We start from the raw sequence: 17,053 nt of genomic DNA on the forward strand, positions 1-17,053 counted from the left end.
TTTCATGGCTAAACACTGAAGAAAAAAATCTTGACTAAGGTTCTCATAATTCGTGCATGAAAGGGATAATATAACTAATAATAGACAACAGATGGAAATAGATGGAAACTAGCTTCTCTGCTAAAGCTGGTGCACGCATCGTATTTTTTGCAACTAACGCCAACAGACATTGTCCTGTAACTAACTAACTAACTAACTTACTAACGAAATAAATAAATAAATAAATAAAATAAAAAAAACAAATAATAATAATAATAAATAAAACGGACTAAAACTCTCCCTTATCACATTAACCCTGTATAACATGAATTATGTGCAGTAAGCTGTACAATAATCCTCTGTCTTGCACTAACACGGCAATATTTATTCAATATTTATACAAATATCAATATTTTCATAGATATACACACTGGTAATATTGCTAATATTCATTGATATACATACTATTAATACTGTTAATGCTGTAAATACTGATACTTTATGTCTATTTTTATTTGATTCTACTTTTAGTCCTAGTCTTACTTTATTTTATGAAATTTTATATTCTATTTTCTATTTTTTATTCTATTCTATAATAATTCTATACTAAATAAACAAAAATAAAATAAAATAAAAAAATCAATCAATCAATCAATCAATCAATCAATCAATCAATCAAACGGACTAAAACTCACTTCCTAATCACATTAACCCTGTATAACATGAATTATGTGCAGTAAGATGTACAATAATCCTCTGTTCTTGCACTAACACTGCAATATTTATTCAATATTATACAAATATCAATATTTTCACAGATATACACACTGTTAATATGCTAATAATCACTGACATACATACAATACCGTTACTGATATTGTAAATATGATAATTTATGTCTATTTTTATTTTATTCTACTTTTAGTCCTAGTCTTATTTTACTTTTATGAAATTTTATATTGTTTTCTATTTTACTATTTAGCATTTTGTAATTTTATACTTGTTATTTTCTTCTTTTCTGACATTAATTTTTTATTCATATTGTTTATTCTATCTATCTCTATTCTATTCTATTCTATATCGGCAGAACTATCCTGTTTTATTTCTGATACTTTCTATTTTTAGGATGTTTAAGTGTTAATAAATATTGTTAATAATCGTTGAAGACCTACATGTAATAATGTTAATGGTTAATGGAAAAAAGTCAGAATTCAGACTTTTTTTTCAGAATTCTGACTTTAATCTCAGAATAATTATTACAAAATATTTAAAACAGTCTAAATTCTGAGAAAAAAGTCAGAATTCCAGGATTAAAGTCAGAATTCAAACTTTTTTTTCCTCAGAATTCTGACTTTAATCTCAGAATAATGATACAAAGTACATTTAAAACAGAATTCTGAGAAAAAAGTCAGAATTATGAGATTAAAGTCAGAATTCAAACTTTTTTTTCTCAGAATTCTGACTGTTTTCTCAGAATAATAATAAAAAGAACATATTGGACCTTATTATTATTTTTTTGCAGTTTCCCTCATCCTCTGGCGTACCTTCCTGATGTTATTTCATTCACTTAAACTAACGTCATACATTTATTTTCTTTCTTTCTTTCTTTCTTCTTCTTTTTCTTCTTTCTTTTCTTGTCTGTATTTTAACTCATTTTCCCCCTCACTGGTTCTGTCTTATTAATGAACTGCATGAAAAAACACAGTTTGATTGATTGATCGATATGTAAATGCCCGCCTTCCAGTCCTCCTTTGTATCACCAGGGTTATTTGTATGTAAAACCCTGTTCACATTCACACCGTCTGCAGAATTTTTTCCACACATTCCTTATGTTTTAAAGATGAAAAACACACAGGTCTGCATGTTGATCTCCTCCTGGTTCTTCCTACCGGCGCTCTGCCGTGAATACAGAACACACACCTTCTCCAAAGACAGGATCTGCTGCTTCTGCCGGTCGTCCAGAGCGTGGCCCTGGTTCTGCAGAGCCTCCCTCTCCTCCTCCATCCTCACCACCTTGTCCTTCAGCCGGCTCCGCTCGTTGTCCAGGTCCCGGATGGCGGCTTCCTGGGTCATCTGGGTGGCCTGGAGGCTGCTGATCTGACCTAAGGCAGGACGAGGAGGACATGCTGAAGGTCACCTGGGGGGGGGTATTCTGACCAGACTGGACCGAACCAACACATGCACTGGTTACCAAGGTTCTAATAGTTTTGGATTTTCAGTAGAATTTAGTTTGATTTGGTTTTGACCTTTTTTTTTCTCTAATTCAGTTCATTTCAGTTAGTTTTTACAGCAGGTTTGCTAGTTTTTATTAGTTTTCATTATTTTCTAAATGCTCAGTTTTAGTTTAGTTGTAGTTTTTTCTTATATATTTTCTCTTCTTCTCTGTCGTCATATTCAAATAAATCCCAGACAGGACTCTGCTGCTTTCTCCCAACTTTAGTCTCCATGTTTCCAGGCAGAGTGGGGACCAGAAGACGACTGGAAAAAACAAGTGACCGACCCTTAAATATCATATGGTGCCAGCAGAGAAAATTGCTTGGGGGAAATAAATCGATTTCGTCTCAGTCCAACTTTGACAAAGACGAAAACGAAGGGAATTTTATCCAGAATTTTTTATACATTTTACTTAGTTTTGTAAACACACAATACAGTTTCAGTTAGTTATCATTTTTTTCTTTTAATTACTTTTTTTTTTATTTCGGTTAATGAAAATGTTTTTACAATTCTAGTTTTCGTCATTTCGTTAGTTTTCGTTAACGATAATAACCTTGATACAGACTTCCAGTGTTATAGTTATATGTGAGGGTCCTGTTTGAACATGTTTTACCATCCTGGTCTATTCTGTGCACACACTTTGGTTTGTTCACAAACCGAAGAGATATAATTGACCAAAAAAAACCAAAAACATTAAAATATGACCCAGGTTTTAATAAGATGGTGATTCCATTACTGAAAATCATCATTAAATACTAATTTTCTGCCACAACTAACCATCTACTTCTTCACATCTCACTGAGGAAGAAAAATCCCATCAAACTTTAAGGAAATATTGATGTTTCTAAACTATGGACATAAATATTGGGACACATTATGTCTACAGCTGTAAGATGTCCTGTTCATGAGGATTTAACATAAAAACATCAATATAATATTATACATTTTATGTCAGAGCTTTGAATCCACTTCTTTTCACAGACTGTTATTGTCCATTATAATAAAGACCAAGGTTCTAATAGTTTTGGATTTTTCATTCTAGTTTAGTTTTATTTAGTTTTGCCTTTTTTTTTTCTCTAATTCAGTTCGTTTTAATTAGTTTTTACAGCAGGTTTGCTGGTTTTTTATTAGTTTTCATTATTTTCTAAATGCTTAGTTGTAGTTTAGTTATAGTTCAGTCGTCTCTTTCTTTTCTCTGTCTCGTCGTATTCAAATAAATCCCAGACAGGACTCTGCTGCTTTCTCCCAACTTTAGTCTCCATGTTTCCAGGCAGAGTGGGGACCAGAAGACGACTGGAAACCACAAGTGAACACAAGTGACGGACCAAAAAGTGTTGTATGGTGACACTAGATAAAATTGCTACAACGAAATAAATCACTTTCGTATCAATCCAACATTGACGAAAACAAAGGAAATTTTATCCATAATTTTATACGTTTTAGTTAGTTTTGTAAAACACAATACAGTTTCAGTTAGTTATCATTTTTTTCTTTAATTATAGTTTTTATTTATTTCAGTTAATGAAAATGTTTTTTCAATTCTAGTTTTCGTCATTTCGTTAGGTTTCGTTAACGATAATAACTTGTTATAGACTTAAAGTGTTATAGTTATATGTGATGGTCCTGTTTGAACATCCTGGTCTATTCTGTGCACACACTTTGGTTTGTTCACAAACCGAAGAGATATAATTGACCAAAAAAAAAAAACCCCACTAAGATATGATCCAGGTTTTAATAAGATGGGGATTCCATTACTGAAAATCATCATTAAAACCTCTAAACCAGTCGACCAAAACAACTCCAGTCGCTTTAAAGTTTTAATAAATGAGGACTTTTGATTTACGCCAACAGGATAAAAGTCTCAGCCAGTGGTTTTAACCGGCTGAGTCGTATTTATCTGTAACATGGAAGCAGTGAAGCTTCAGGGAGGGGGATTTCTCATTGGATGAGGGGCGGCTCATAGGAGCTAATGGGCCGAGTGGAATATGGTGCCACGGTGCTGATGTTGCTCACACGTTTCAGACAGTAATGCTTAGGCCATGTTGTTGCACAAAGTACCGACGTGAGAAATCACAAGATATTAAATCAGATTCCAACACGGATCCATTTACCCAAGGCATACACACACACACACACACACACACACACACACACACACACCTTAAACCAGGCATAATTGATGTGAGAAGGGTTTCCTCCTCCTCTGACGGTCTGGGAATTCTGTCGGCGTTCACATACACAGATCTGCCATTAAACGTTCGAGGCCTCGGACCAAATGAGCGCAGCTTAGTGCATGTGTTTAGTGTGTTCGCATGATATGTGCATGAAGAGTCCTGGGGAGGAGGGGGTGTACGTATGAGCAGGGAGTTCAAACACAAGTCTGTGTGGTTTACATGAAGGAAAAACAAGGGAAGGCTCAGAGACAGAAACTGGGCTGCAATGTCGGCTATTTATTTGCAATTTATTTTTCCTATTTTTCTTCTTCTTACTCTTTTAGGCCTGAGCCACACAGGCACTAGCCGGCGAGGGCCTATTAAAATCGCATGGTTCTGTTATTATTTTTATTATTATCATGATTTTTCTCTCACCTCATTGAACACCCCTGAAAGTTCACAAAAAGTCAATTTTATTGGACCCAAAATTCAAGCCTGGCAATTTTTTTTTTTTTTTTAAGTCACCAAGAAAAAATACCACAAAAGATACCACTCAGCAGCATTCCCTCAAAAATCAAAATACATTACACGGATGAGAACCCTCCCCAAATTTTTGTTATTTTATTATTATTATTATCATTATTATTATTATTATTATTATACTTACATACTTATTTTTAATATCTTGTTGTTACGACTACTATTACTATTATCACTTCATTATAACTTTTATCCTGTGATTATTAAACATATACACACACACATAAATATATAGGCTACATATATATGCACATACTGTGCATATTATAATATTATAACATAATTACTTAGTTATTATTTGTTAGTATTACTTTGTTCTACTAATATTTTGTAATGTACATTTGACTATGCTTTAACTATTGTTTTTGTAATTATTATCAGTATTTCTTGTAATATTTCTTATGTATACATTCATTGTTATGCTAGTCTAGTCTAATCTAATCTAGTCCAATCTAGTCAAATCTAATCTAATCTAATCTAATATAATGTAGTCTAGTCTGGTCTGGTCTGGTCTAGTCTAATCTACTCTAATCTAATCTAATCTAATCTAATCTAATATAATATAATGTAGTCTAGTCTGGTCTGGTCTAGTCTAATCTACTCTAATCTAATCTAATCTAATCTAGTCTAGTGTAGTCTAGTCTAATCTAATCTCTAATATAATATAGTATAGTTTAATGTAATTCTAATCTAATCGTGTCTGATCTAATATCATCTAATCTCTAATCTAATCTAGTCCAATCTAATCTCTAATGTAATCTAATGTAATCACTAATCTAGTCTAATTGAATATCTAATGTAGTCTAGTCTAATCTAATGTGATTTCTAATCTAATCGTGTCTAATCTAATCTAATCTAATCTAATCTCTAATATAATCTAGTCCAATCTAAACTCGAATCAAATCAAATCTTTAATCTAGTCTAATTTAATCTCCAATCTAATCTAGTCAAGTCTAATCTAATCTCTAATCTAATCTAGTCCAATCTAATCTAATCTAATCTAGTTTAATTTAATCTCTAATCTAATCTAGTCTGATATAATGTAATTTCTAATCTAATCTAATCTAGTCTGGTCTAGTCTGGTGTAGTCTAATCTAATGTCATTTCTAATGTAATGTAATCTAATGTAATCTAATGTAATTTCTACTGTGATGTAATCTAATCTAATGTAATGTAATGTAATGTAATGTAATCTAAAACAGGAGAACTGGGGCAGTGGACTCACTGGCTTTGAGCAGGATCTCGGTGGCCTGCTGCTGGACCCGGTCTCTGGCTGCCTCTAGTTCACATTCCGCTTCCTTCTGACGGATTTCCACGATCTCGGAGTTCTGGGTCACCTCGTCCAGCTGCTTGGTCAGGTCCTGGAGAGGAAATTAACACAGAGCGCAAGAAAACAGCTGTTATGGTCACACTTATCAGCCAGATCTGCCTTCGAAGAAAACAGCCCCCACAGAAACAAAAGCAGCTTTAAAAACAGTCGTATGTGTTTGATCTGGTGGTGATTACAGAGAAGATCCAATCCAACTTTATTTATAAAACACTTTAAAACAACCACAGTGACCCAAAGCGCTGAAAAGAAGAATGAAAGCACAATAAAAACTAATAGAAGCATTAAAAAATATAATAATAATAATTCATTGTTGTGCTGCTACTGGCCTAATCTAATCTAATCTAACGTAATTTTATCTCGTGTAATGTAATGTAATGTAATGTAATATAATCTAATGTAATCTCTAGTCTAACCTAATGTAATCTAATCCCATCTAGTTTCGTCTAATCTGATCTAATTGAGTCTAACCTAATCTAACCTCCAATCTAATCTAATCTAATCTAATTTTCGATAATCTAATCTAACCTAATTAAATTAATGTAATGTAAAAAAATGTAATGTAATGTAATAATTTAAGGTAATTTCGAATATAATCAAGTCTAATCTAATCTAATCTAATCTAATCTAAAAACATCCCCGACAGAAACAAAAGCAGCTTTTAAAAACCCAGCTTTATGTGTTTGATCTGTTAGTGATAATAGTGGAGATCCAATCCAACTTTATTTATAAAACACTTTAAAACAACCACAGTGACCCAAAGTGCTGTACAGAAGAATAAAAGCACAATAAAAGCATTAAAAAAAACCATAATAACAATAATACTAATAATAATAATAATAATAATAATAATAATAATAAAAAGAAATACAAATAGATAAATAGATAAATTTATGGTATTTGAATATGACGGAGAAGAAGAAAAAAGATACGACAAAACTAAAATTAATACTAAAACAAAGTATTTAGAAAAAAAAAAATGAAAACGACTAAAAACTAGCGAACCTGCTCTAAAAATGAATTAACACTAACTGAATTAGAGAAAAAAAAGTCAAAACTAAATAAAACTAAACTATACATAAAAATCCAAACTATTCTAACCTTGGTGCACGCTGGTATTGGTGGTGTATTAGTAATACTGAAGATAAAGAATGTAAACGCCGACTGCTGCGCAATTAATAGGAAGCAGACTGCAGGGACAGATTTGACATGCTCACACACACACACACCACACACACACACACACACACACAGCGCTGTGAAGAACTCATGAGAGCCAATTTCACATCTTTCAATTCCATCAAACAGCCAGTCTCAAACTTAATTACAGCTGCCACGGCTAAGACAATGAAACCACAGTACGATAAGAACCACAGAGGAGTCACACACACATGAGACCTGGTGTGTGTGTGTGTGTGTGTGTGTGTGTGTTCATGTGTGTGTGAGCCGACAGAGGCAGGGGTGCACCGCTGACCTCCAGGTTTACAAACAGACACAGTGACAACATCTGAAAAACAAAAATCGGACCAATGGTCCTGTATGTAAGGGGCCAAATTCAAAGCTTTGGGAAATGTATCCAGATCCATTTATTCTCCCCCAGTTCTGTGTATTTATTCTATTACACAAATAGTCCATGTTTTGCTCATATTCCAATCAGATCTGTAAAAAATTCAAATTCACACTTGATATCATTGATACTGATTTATTGGATCAATCCACTTCCTGTCTGTTATAATGGGAACATTTTTCAAAGTGGCACCAAATCCAGAATCAGATCCAGATCCAAATAATTTCACTAACTTTTGGTGACATCATCATACAGAAGCTGTATACCAAGTCTGAAGTCAATCAGAACTGGAGTTTAGGAGAAAAAGACGATAGAAATGTTTTCCCATAAGAGCCCATGTGAAATTTTGCGTCAGTTCCAGATCCAGAAGAAGATCCTGATCAGCATGTGGACATTATGTTTGGGTCGTCTCCCCATCAGGGCTGGACTGGAGACATTTACACTGGAGATCATTTATATTTACTGAGTTATTGCATCCATCCACTTCCTATCTCTGATAATGGGGACATTTTTCAAAGTGGCACCAAATCCAGAATCAGATCCAGATCCAAATAATTTCACTAACTTTTGGTGACATCATCATAAAGAAGCTGTATACCAAGTTTGAAGTCAATGGGAATTGTAGTTTTGGAGAAGAGGACGATTGAAAGTTTTGTAACGGACGACACCGCATGACGACAGTAGCTAACAGCCTGTCGGCCGGTTAGCTACAATGTAAATATGAGAAAAAATGTGAATACCATGAACATCCACGTACAACCTGAAAAATAAGCAGAATTTCAACAATATTCCATCTCAGTTTATCATTTACACATGTACATAACAACTTACAGATCTACAAATACACAAATATTTAATAATATGCATAATACTGTTAAAATTGCACTTATTTCATTAAGACACTTGAGGTCGTTCATGGATGTTCATGTTATTCACATTTTTTTTTTTAACTACAGTTTGTAAATTTAACATTCTCATGCTGTAATTTTACTTTGTGCTAAAATGAAGGAAAAATGTGTCATTATTGTCAGAATTGTCCTTATTTAGGTCATTATGATAATATTTGACTGGTCTGATCCACTGTAGATCATATTAGTCTGTATGTGGAACCTGAACTCAAATGATTTTAACATCCTTGATTGTAAATATCTTCAGTGTAATTTTGTATTTTACAAATGGACTGGTCAGACTGGTCCGTTCGGTGGGCTGGTTGTGGCCCACAGACCGTCCACTCAGTGGGCGTAACCGCGGTGACTTCTGCTAGCGGTGACGTCATGTGCAGACCCTGTATTGTAGCTGAAATAGTTCCAGATAACTGACGCTGCTTTTCTTTTTGGCACCGAGTCTTCATCTGCGTTCATTTCTCTTGTTTGACACATTGCAGGACCTGCGATGTGACTACTGTGCACAGGACATCGCAATGACGATGCTCATACGATATACTGTGCAGCTCTAATTCAGATCCATTCATGCATCTGAGGGTTCATATTACACTGGGTTACAAAAAATGTTTTTTGCAAGTTGTCTAGGTTTTTCAACTGAATTAGGACCATTTTGCACCGCTAAATCCAAAAATGACGTCTGTTTTTCTCAATCAGGTCAGGGTTTTTTTGCTAATTTGATTTTGAAAAATTTGATCTTCTCACAAAATATAATAATTAATACCAAAATAAGACTGGTAATCACACTTTATGAAACTTGTGACTTGATTCCTGTTAGGTACAATGGTGTATTCAGCGCAGATGTAGCAGAATACGTCAGGCTATTTTTGCAAGATCTTCTAGTCGAAGCCATTTCATTCACCTGTAATATTAAAAAAAACATCATCATAAATTGGCAAAAGTAAAATCTTCAGAACTCGTTTATTGCAAGAAATATGAAAGAATTTTGTATCATATGATGTGAAAATGCCCATAAATGTAAGCAAAAATGTTCAAAAGCCAATATGTAGCATAGTTCAGAAGTTGACCTGATTGAGCAAAATTCTTGTGATTTTGGATTCAGCACCAAAACGATCCTAAATCAGCTCAAAAAACTGAAACAATACATGTGTTGTTGACCAGTGTAATACAGTCCACAGACGACATCAGAACCTTCTATGAGCACTGAAACCTTACACACAGAGCAGTAACGTACAAAACAACAACTGCTACGTTTATTCAATCCTCCAAATACAGTGAATGGGACCTGGATATTTTCTGGAAATAAACGACACATTTCCTGTTCCTAAACCGAAGTTGCTGTGTTTTGCTTTTTTTAACCCCTTTAGCCCTATCGTCCCGCCTGCAGGCCAAAAAATATTATATCATCTACTATAAAATAGAATAAATCAGGACAATGGATGTTTTCTTCATCTTTTGCTCAAAGTTTAGACCCTAATGTTAATAAAAGTACATCAAAAGTGTATTTTAGTGCAAACTTTAATGTTCAAACATGATTTTTAATCTTTGTGGGGTGAAATATACGCTATTAAAAATCTCCGATATGAACATTTAATTTATGCATATCATCGTCAATCCAGCCGGAAAAAAAACAGGCGAGGATAAAAAATTCCAATTTCTCTTTTAGTTTGTTCCAGTTTACTCAGGCAGAGTAATAGATACACTATTTAGACAATGGGACTAGATTCTGTGAAGTCTGTAAATGTCCACAGACACCAAGAACATCCATATGAACCTTATTATTGTGAAGGAATTCTTCATTTACTTTGGGTTTGTCTGTTTAGGCGTTTTTCCCTGAAAATATGGTCAGAGTTAAACAGGTTAAATGGAGTCAGTTGGATTCAGATGTGTTTGGACGCAGCTCTGTTCAACTTTAACAAACTTCTGCAGTGGTTTCAGTTTCCAAACGTCAACGCTCCCACACGTTTTTTCCTCCATTTGTCTCCAGTCTGTGGAAAACCCACTCAGTCTGTGGGTGTCCCCATAGGTTCAGTCTAATGCAGGAGTAAAAGCACTTTAACCCTTTCATGCACAAATGATGAGAACCTTAATCAAAATGTTTTCCTATTAGTTTTTATTCCTCTTTAGGCATGAAAACAACAAAGCGATTGAAAATTTTCCTCTGAAAAACAATAAATAAATAAAATAAATAAAGCCTTGGAGTCTGTTTGTATGACTGCACTGACATGATCATACTGTTGGGTGTAATTCAGTTACTGTATTATGTATTAGTTTTGGTTTGATGTTAAAATTAGGAAAATATTATTGTTTGACTCTTGTATCAAGTCAGTGATAAAGGTGTAAAAGCACTGAGGGGTTGGATTAAATAAGTTTAGACTTCTTCCTACTCCTTTTCGACCATGTGAAATTCAGACTTCTATGTGCTTAGAGATAGATTCTGTCCATTTGAATGTTTATTTGTTTGTTTGTTTTTTTTTTTGCATGTTTGAAATAATAATAAATAAAAAAAAAAAAAAAAAAACAAAAAAAAAGAAAAAAAAAAATTCTTATGAACCTATTTTACATGAAGTTGTAAAAATGTCCACTCAGCTGGACACCACACATTTAATTTCTGACACAGAAACATGTATTTACTGATAAATTGTGTGAAAACTATGGTGAGGCCTTGTGATTCTGGGGGTTTATGCTCAGGAGAGATCTACATAATGTTACCAATTCATGTCAGAAAAGATATGGAGTGTCTTAAAACTTTAATAAAGATATGTGTAAAAAAAAAAAAAAAAGAACAACAAAATCCATGAATATACAAGAGAACAGCTGTAGAATAACTGTCCACTGGAGTGACCAGTGTGCATGAAAGGGTTAATGGGCTGCTTGTATGGAGGTTTCTGGGCTGTTGTTTCAGTAATTGTTACAGAGATTTAATCATTACCTCTGCTACATATTCAGCCCAAAAAAAACCAAACACATCGTCCCTTCTGTCAGTCACCCAAAGCAGAAGAGGCTGAATCCTGCGTTTCTATTTCAATATAAAAGGAAATGCAAAGTGTTGGTTTGATGATGTGTGGTTTTATCTGCTGAAAAGCTCCCACCGACTCCACCTGACAGGAAGTATTGCAGCCACCCACAGTGACAGCAGCACTTTAGCATCGCTCCAGTGGAGGATTCCACTCTGGGGATCATTTGTAATTTTTGGCGTGCATGTACCTACGGAAGCCTGCACACAGTCACGCAGTAATTAGGTCTGTCTGGGCTTCTCCCAACCAGCGTTTGCTTGTGTTTCTCTGGAGATTCACCAACGAACTCATAGACTTAAAGAGAATGACAGGGAACACTGAAGCAGGGAGACAACAGCGACCAGTGGATCCGACCAGGGTTAGATTAGGACAGGATGGAGGTCTGAAAGAGCGACTTACAGACGCAGAAGGACCTGGAGGGGGGGGGGGCAGTAATGACACCCCCTGAGATTAGGGAACAGGTGGTGCAACATCTGAATTTTCCACAAGTGACAAGAAATTCACCACACTTCAGCAAAGTCAGACAGAAAGGAGGACACATTTACAGGAGATTTATATACGGTATATATATATGTATATATATATATATATATGTATATGTGTATACTATATGGACAAAAGTATTGGGACACGTGCAGTGTAAACGCAGCATATGACACTCGATGTGATCATCTGTTTGTATGAAATTAAACCAAATCAGAAAAGTAACCAGGGAACAGAGGTACCATGGAACATAGGTACCAGGGAACATAGGTACCAGGGAACACAGGTCCCAGGGAACATAGGTACCAGGGAACACAGGTACCAGGGAACATAGGTACCAGGGAACATAGGTACCAGGTAGGTACCAGGGAACACAGGTACCAGGGAACATAGGTACCAGGTAGGTACCAGGAAACATTGGTATGTAGAACATAGGTACTAGGGAACACAGGTACCAGGGAATATAGGTACCAGGGAACATAGGTACCAGGGAACACAGGTACCAGGGAACATAGGTACCAGGGAACACAGGTACCAGGGAACATAGTTACCAGGTAGGTACCAGGGAACATTGGTATGGGGAACATAGGTACTAGAGAACACAGGTACCAGGGAACATAGGTACTGGGGAACATTGGTACCGGGGAACATAGGTACTAGGGAATATAGGCACCAGGGAACATAGGCAAAAGGGAACATAGGCACCAGGGAACATAGGCAAAAGGGAACATAGGTACCAGGGAACATAGGTACCAGGGAACATAGGTACCAGGGAACACAGGTACCAGGTAGGTACCAGGGAACATAGGTATGGGGAACATAGGTACTAGGGAACACAGGTACCAGGGAACATAGGTACCAGGGAACACAGGCACCAGGTAGGTACCAGGGAACATAGGTATGGGGAAAATAGGTACTAGGGAACATAGGTACCAGGGAACATAGGTACCGGCGAACATAGGTACTGGGGAATATAGGTACCAGGGAACATAGGTACCAGGGAACATAGGTACCAGGGAACACAGGTACGGGGAACATTGGTACCAGGGAACATAGGTACTAGGGAATATAGGCACCAGGGAATATAGGTACCAGGGAACATAGTTCCCGGGGAACATAGGTACCAGGGAACATAGGTACCGGGGAACATAGGTACCAGGGGACATAGGTACTGGGGAACGGTAGGGGAACATAGGTACAAGGGAACATAGGTACAAGGGAACTAGGTACTAGGAACACAGGTACCAGGGAACATAGGTACTAGGGAACACAGGTACCAGGCAACATAGGTACTAGGGAACATAGGTACCAGGGAACACAGGTACCGGGGAACATAGGTACCAGGGAACATAGGTACCGGGGAACATAGGTACCAGGGGACATAGGTACCGGGGAACATAGGTACGGGGAACATAGGTACAAGGGAACATAGGTACAAGGGAACATAGGTACTAGGGAACACAGGTACCAGGGAACACAGGTACTAGGGAACACAGGTACCAGGGAACATAGGTATGGGGAACATAGGTACCGGGGAACACAGGTACCAGGGAACATAGGTACCAGGGAACACAGGTACTCTCCCCAGTTTTCCGTTCATTTGTCAGATATTTCGTATTTTTCCGAGGCGCTGGCCCACATCCCACCCGTCTGACAGCGTTAATGTGGAGGTAAAAATAGACCCACTGTGCTCCTACGTCAGGTAGAGGGTTTTTTTTTTTTTTTTAATTCTCCTCTTTATTTCTGCACAGTCTTTGGAATAGACTCCCAGGATTATCTCCAGAGTTGAAAGTGAAGTTGACACATGCTCCTGGGGGGGATCGCTAAAGTAGGTCTGTTGTTGTTGTTATGAAGTTGGTGAAATTATCACTGATTGCTCTGAAGACAGGAAGAGCCCCCCCCCCAGTGATGCTGAGAATACGTTCAAGGTCAGCTGTGCTCGGCGCGCCTGGAGTTAATAATTTCATTAGTTATCGGAGCAATTAAGTGTAACCCAGATAACGAAGGCACAACAGAGCAGGAGCAGAGGGTGGAAAAGCCAGTCCAGCCGGGGTTCTTCTGCAGGAAGCCAACATGAGGAGGTAAACAAACACGTGAGGGCCAACCATCCAGCCTGATGTGGGCCTGCTGCAGCCTGGCAGACTGGACAAGCCTCCATAATGTACCGCTGCTCAGATAATCACAATAATCTCTTAATAACAGCCTCAGTATGAACATATCTTAATCCTTGGACTCCTGCGATGAGTTCATTGTTGGAAGATAATAGATTTGAGTTGAACTTTAACGAGCTCACTGCAAATGTTTTAATCTGTGGTTTTGTCAAAGGTGTATTTCATCAAACACTCATGTCTTTAATATAGATAGATAGATAGATAGATAGATAGAAGATAGATAGATAGATAGATAGATAGATAGATAGATAGATAGATAGATAGATAGATAGATAGATAGATAGATAGATAGATAGATAGATAGATAGATAGATACTATAACATAAAAACATATGCACCGGTGAACATAGGTACTAGGGAACATATGTACCCATGAATTTGCCACATTTACCCCCTTCAGGGCGCCCAGATTACAGATAATCGATCAGTCCTATCTTTGATCAGCAACAGGGGCTCAGATTACTCAGATTTCTCAGATTACTCAGATTTCTCATATTACTCAAATTTCTCAGATACTCAAATTTGTCAGATTACTCAGATTTCTCAAATTTCTCAGATTACTCAGATTTCTCATATTACTCAGATGACTCATATTACTCAGATTTCTCAGATCACACAGATTACTCAGGTTTCTCAGATTACTCAGATTTCTCCGATTACAGAGATTTCTCGGATTACTCAGATTACACAGATTACTCAGATTTCTCAGATTACACAGATTTCTCAGATTACTCAGATTACACAGATTACTCAGATTTCTCAGATTACACAGATTTCCCAGATTTCTCAGATTACTCAGGTTACACAGATTTCTCAGATTACTCATATTTCCCAGATTTCTCAGATTACTCATATTACTCAGATTTCTCAAATCACACAGATTACTCAGATTTCTCAGTTACTCAGATTTCTTGATTACTCAGATTACACAGATTACTCATATTACACAGATTTCTCAGATTACTCAAATTTCTCAGATTACACAGATTTCCCAGATTTCTCAGATTACACAGATTTCTCAGATTATTCAGATTTCCCAGATTCTCATATTACTCAGATTTCTCAGGTTACACAGATTCTCAGGTTACACAGGTTCTCAGATTTCCCAGATTACCCAGATTACTCAGATTTCCCAGATTACAAAGATTTTCATATTACTCAGATTTCCCAGATTTCTCATATTACTCAGATTTCCCAGATTTCTCATATTACTCAGATTCTCATATTACTCAGATTTCCCAGATATCTCAGATTTCCCAGATTTCTCAGATTACTCATATTACTCATATTACTCAGATTTCTCAGATTACTCATATTACTCAGATTTCTCACATTACTCAGATTTCCCAGATTTCCAGATTACTCAGATTCTCAGATTACTGATATTACTCCGATTTCTCAGATTACTCCGATTACTCATATTACTCCGATTTCTCAGATTACTCAGATTACTCATACTACTCAGATTTCCCAGATTACCCATATTACACAGATTACTCATATTACACAGATTTCTCAGATTACACAGATTTCTCAGATTACACAGATTACTCAGATTTCTCAGATTACTCAGATTTCTCAGATTACTGATATTACTCTGATTTCTCAGATTACTCCGATTATCATATTACTCTGATTTCTCAGATTACTCATATTACTCAGATTTCCCAGATTACACAGATTTCTCAGATTACTCAAATTTCTCAGATTACACAGATTTCCCAGATTTCTCAGATTACACAGATTTCTCAGATTATTCAGATTTCCCAGATTTCTCAGATTACTCAGATTTCTCAGGTTACACAGGTTTCTCAGATTCCCAGATTACTCAGATTTCCCAGATTACCCAGATACTCAGATTTCCCAGATTACAAAGATTTCTCATATTACTCAGATTTCCCAGATTTCTCATATTACTCAGATTTCCCAGATTTCTCATATTACTCAGATTTCCCAGATTCTCATATTACTCAGATTTCTCATATTACTCAGATTTCCCAGATATCTCAGATTACACAGATTTCTCATATTTCTGATTACTCAGATTTCTCAGATTACTCATATTACTCAGATTTCTCAGATTATTCATATTACTCAGATTTCTCACATTACTCAGATTCCCAGATTTCCCAGATTACTCAGATTTCTCAGATTATGATATTACTCCGATTTCTCAGATTACTCCGATTACTCATATTACTCCGATTTCTCAGATTACTCAGATTACTCATATTACTCAGATTTCCCAGATTACCCAGATTACACAGATTACTCATATACACAGATTTCTCAGATTTCTCAGATTACTGATATTACTCTGATTTCTCAGATTACTCCGATTACTCATATTACTCTGATTTCTCAGATTACTCATATTACTCAGATTTCCCAGATTACACAGATTTCCCAGATTTCTCAGATTACACAGATTTCTCAGATTACTCAGATTACTCAGATTTCTCATATTACACAGATTTCTCAGATTACACAGATTACTCACACTACTCAGATTCCTCACCTTGATGGTGCCCTCTGCTGTGTTCAGTGAACTCTGCAGTTTGTGGGACTTCTCTCGGTTCTCCGGGCCTCGGGACACCCGGGCCAGCTCGGACCTCAGCTTTCCCAGGGTTTTCTGGAGCGCCGCCTCCTGGGTCTGGAATTCCGCCGCAGCTCGGCCTCGGTGCGTTTCCATGCCAACAG

The 17,053-nt window shown here is 36.4% G+C and overlaps 1 protein-coding gene across 1 annotated transcript in view; it reads right to left on the reverse strand.

Moving 5' to 3' along the window:
- The window catches only part of LOC115414884 (protein FAM184A-like), a 53,060-nt gene extending 36,015 nt beyond the window's left edge, over positions 1–17,045 (reverse strand). Inside the window, exons 1-3 of the mRNA XM_030128246.1 lie at positions 16,872–17,045; positions 6,112–6,247; positions 1,900–2,081 (exon numbers count right to left, since the gene is read on the reverse strand). Of these exons, the coding sequence (XP_029984106.1) occupies positions 1,900–2,081; positions 6,112–6,247; positions 16,872–17,045 (492 nt within the window). The remainder of the gene's footprint in view (positions 1–1,899; positions 2,082–6,111; positions 6,248–16,871) is intronic.
- Positions 17,046–17,053: the final 8 nt, after the last annotated feature.

This window comes from Sphaeramia orbicularis, chromosome 24 (assembly GCF_902148855.1).
Source record: "Sphaeramia orbicularis chromosome 24, fSphaOr1.1, whole genome shotgun sequence".
Classification (NCBI taxonomy): Eukaryota; Metazoa; Chordata; class Actinopteri; order Kurtiformes; family Apogonidae; genus Sphaeramia; species Sphaeramia orbicularis.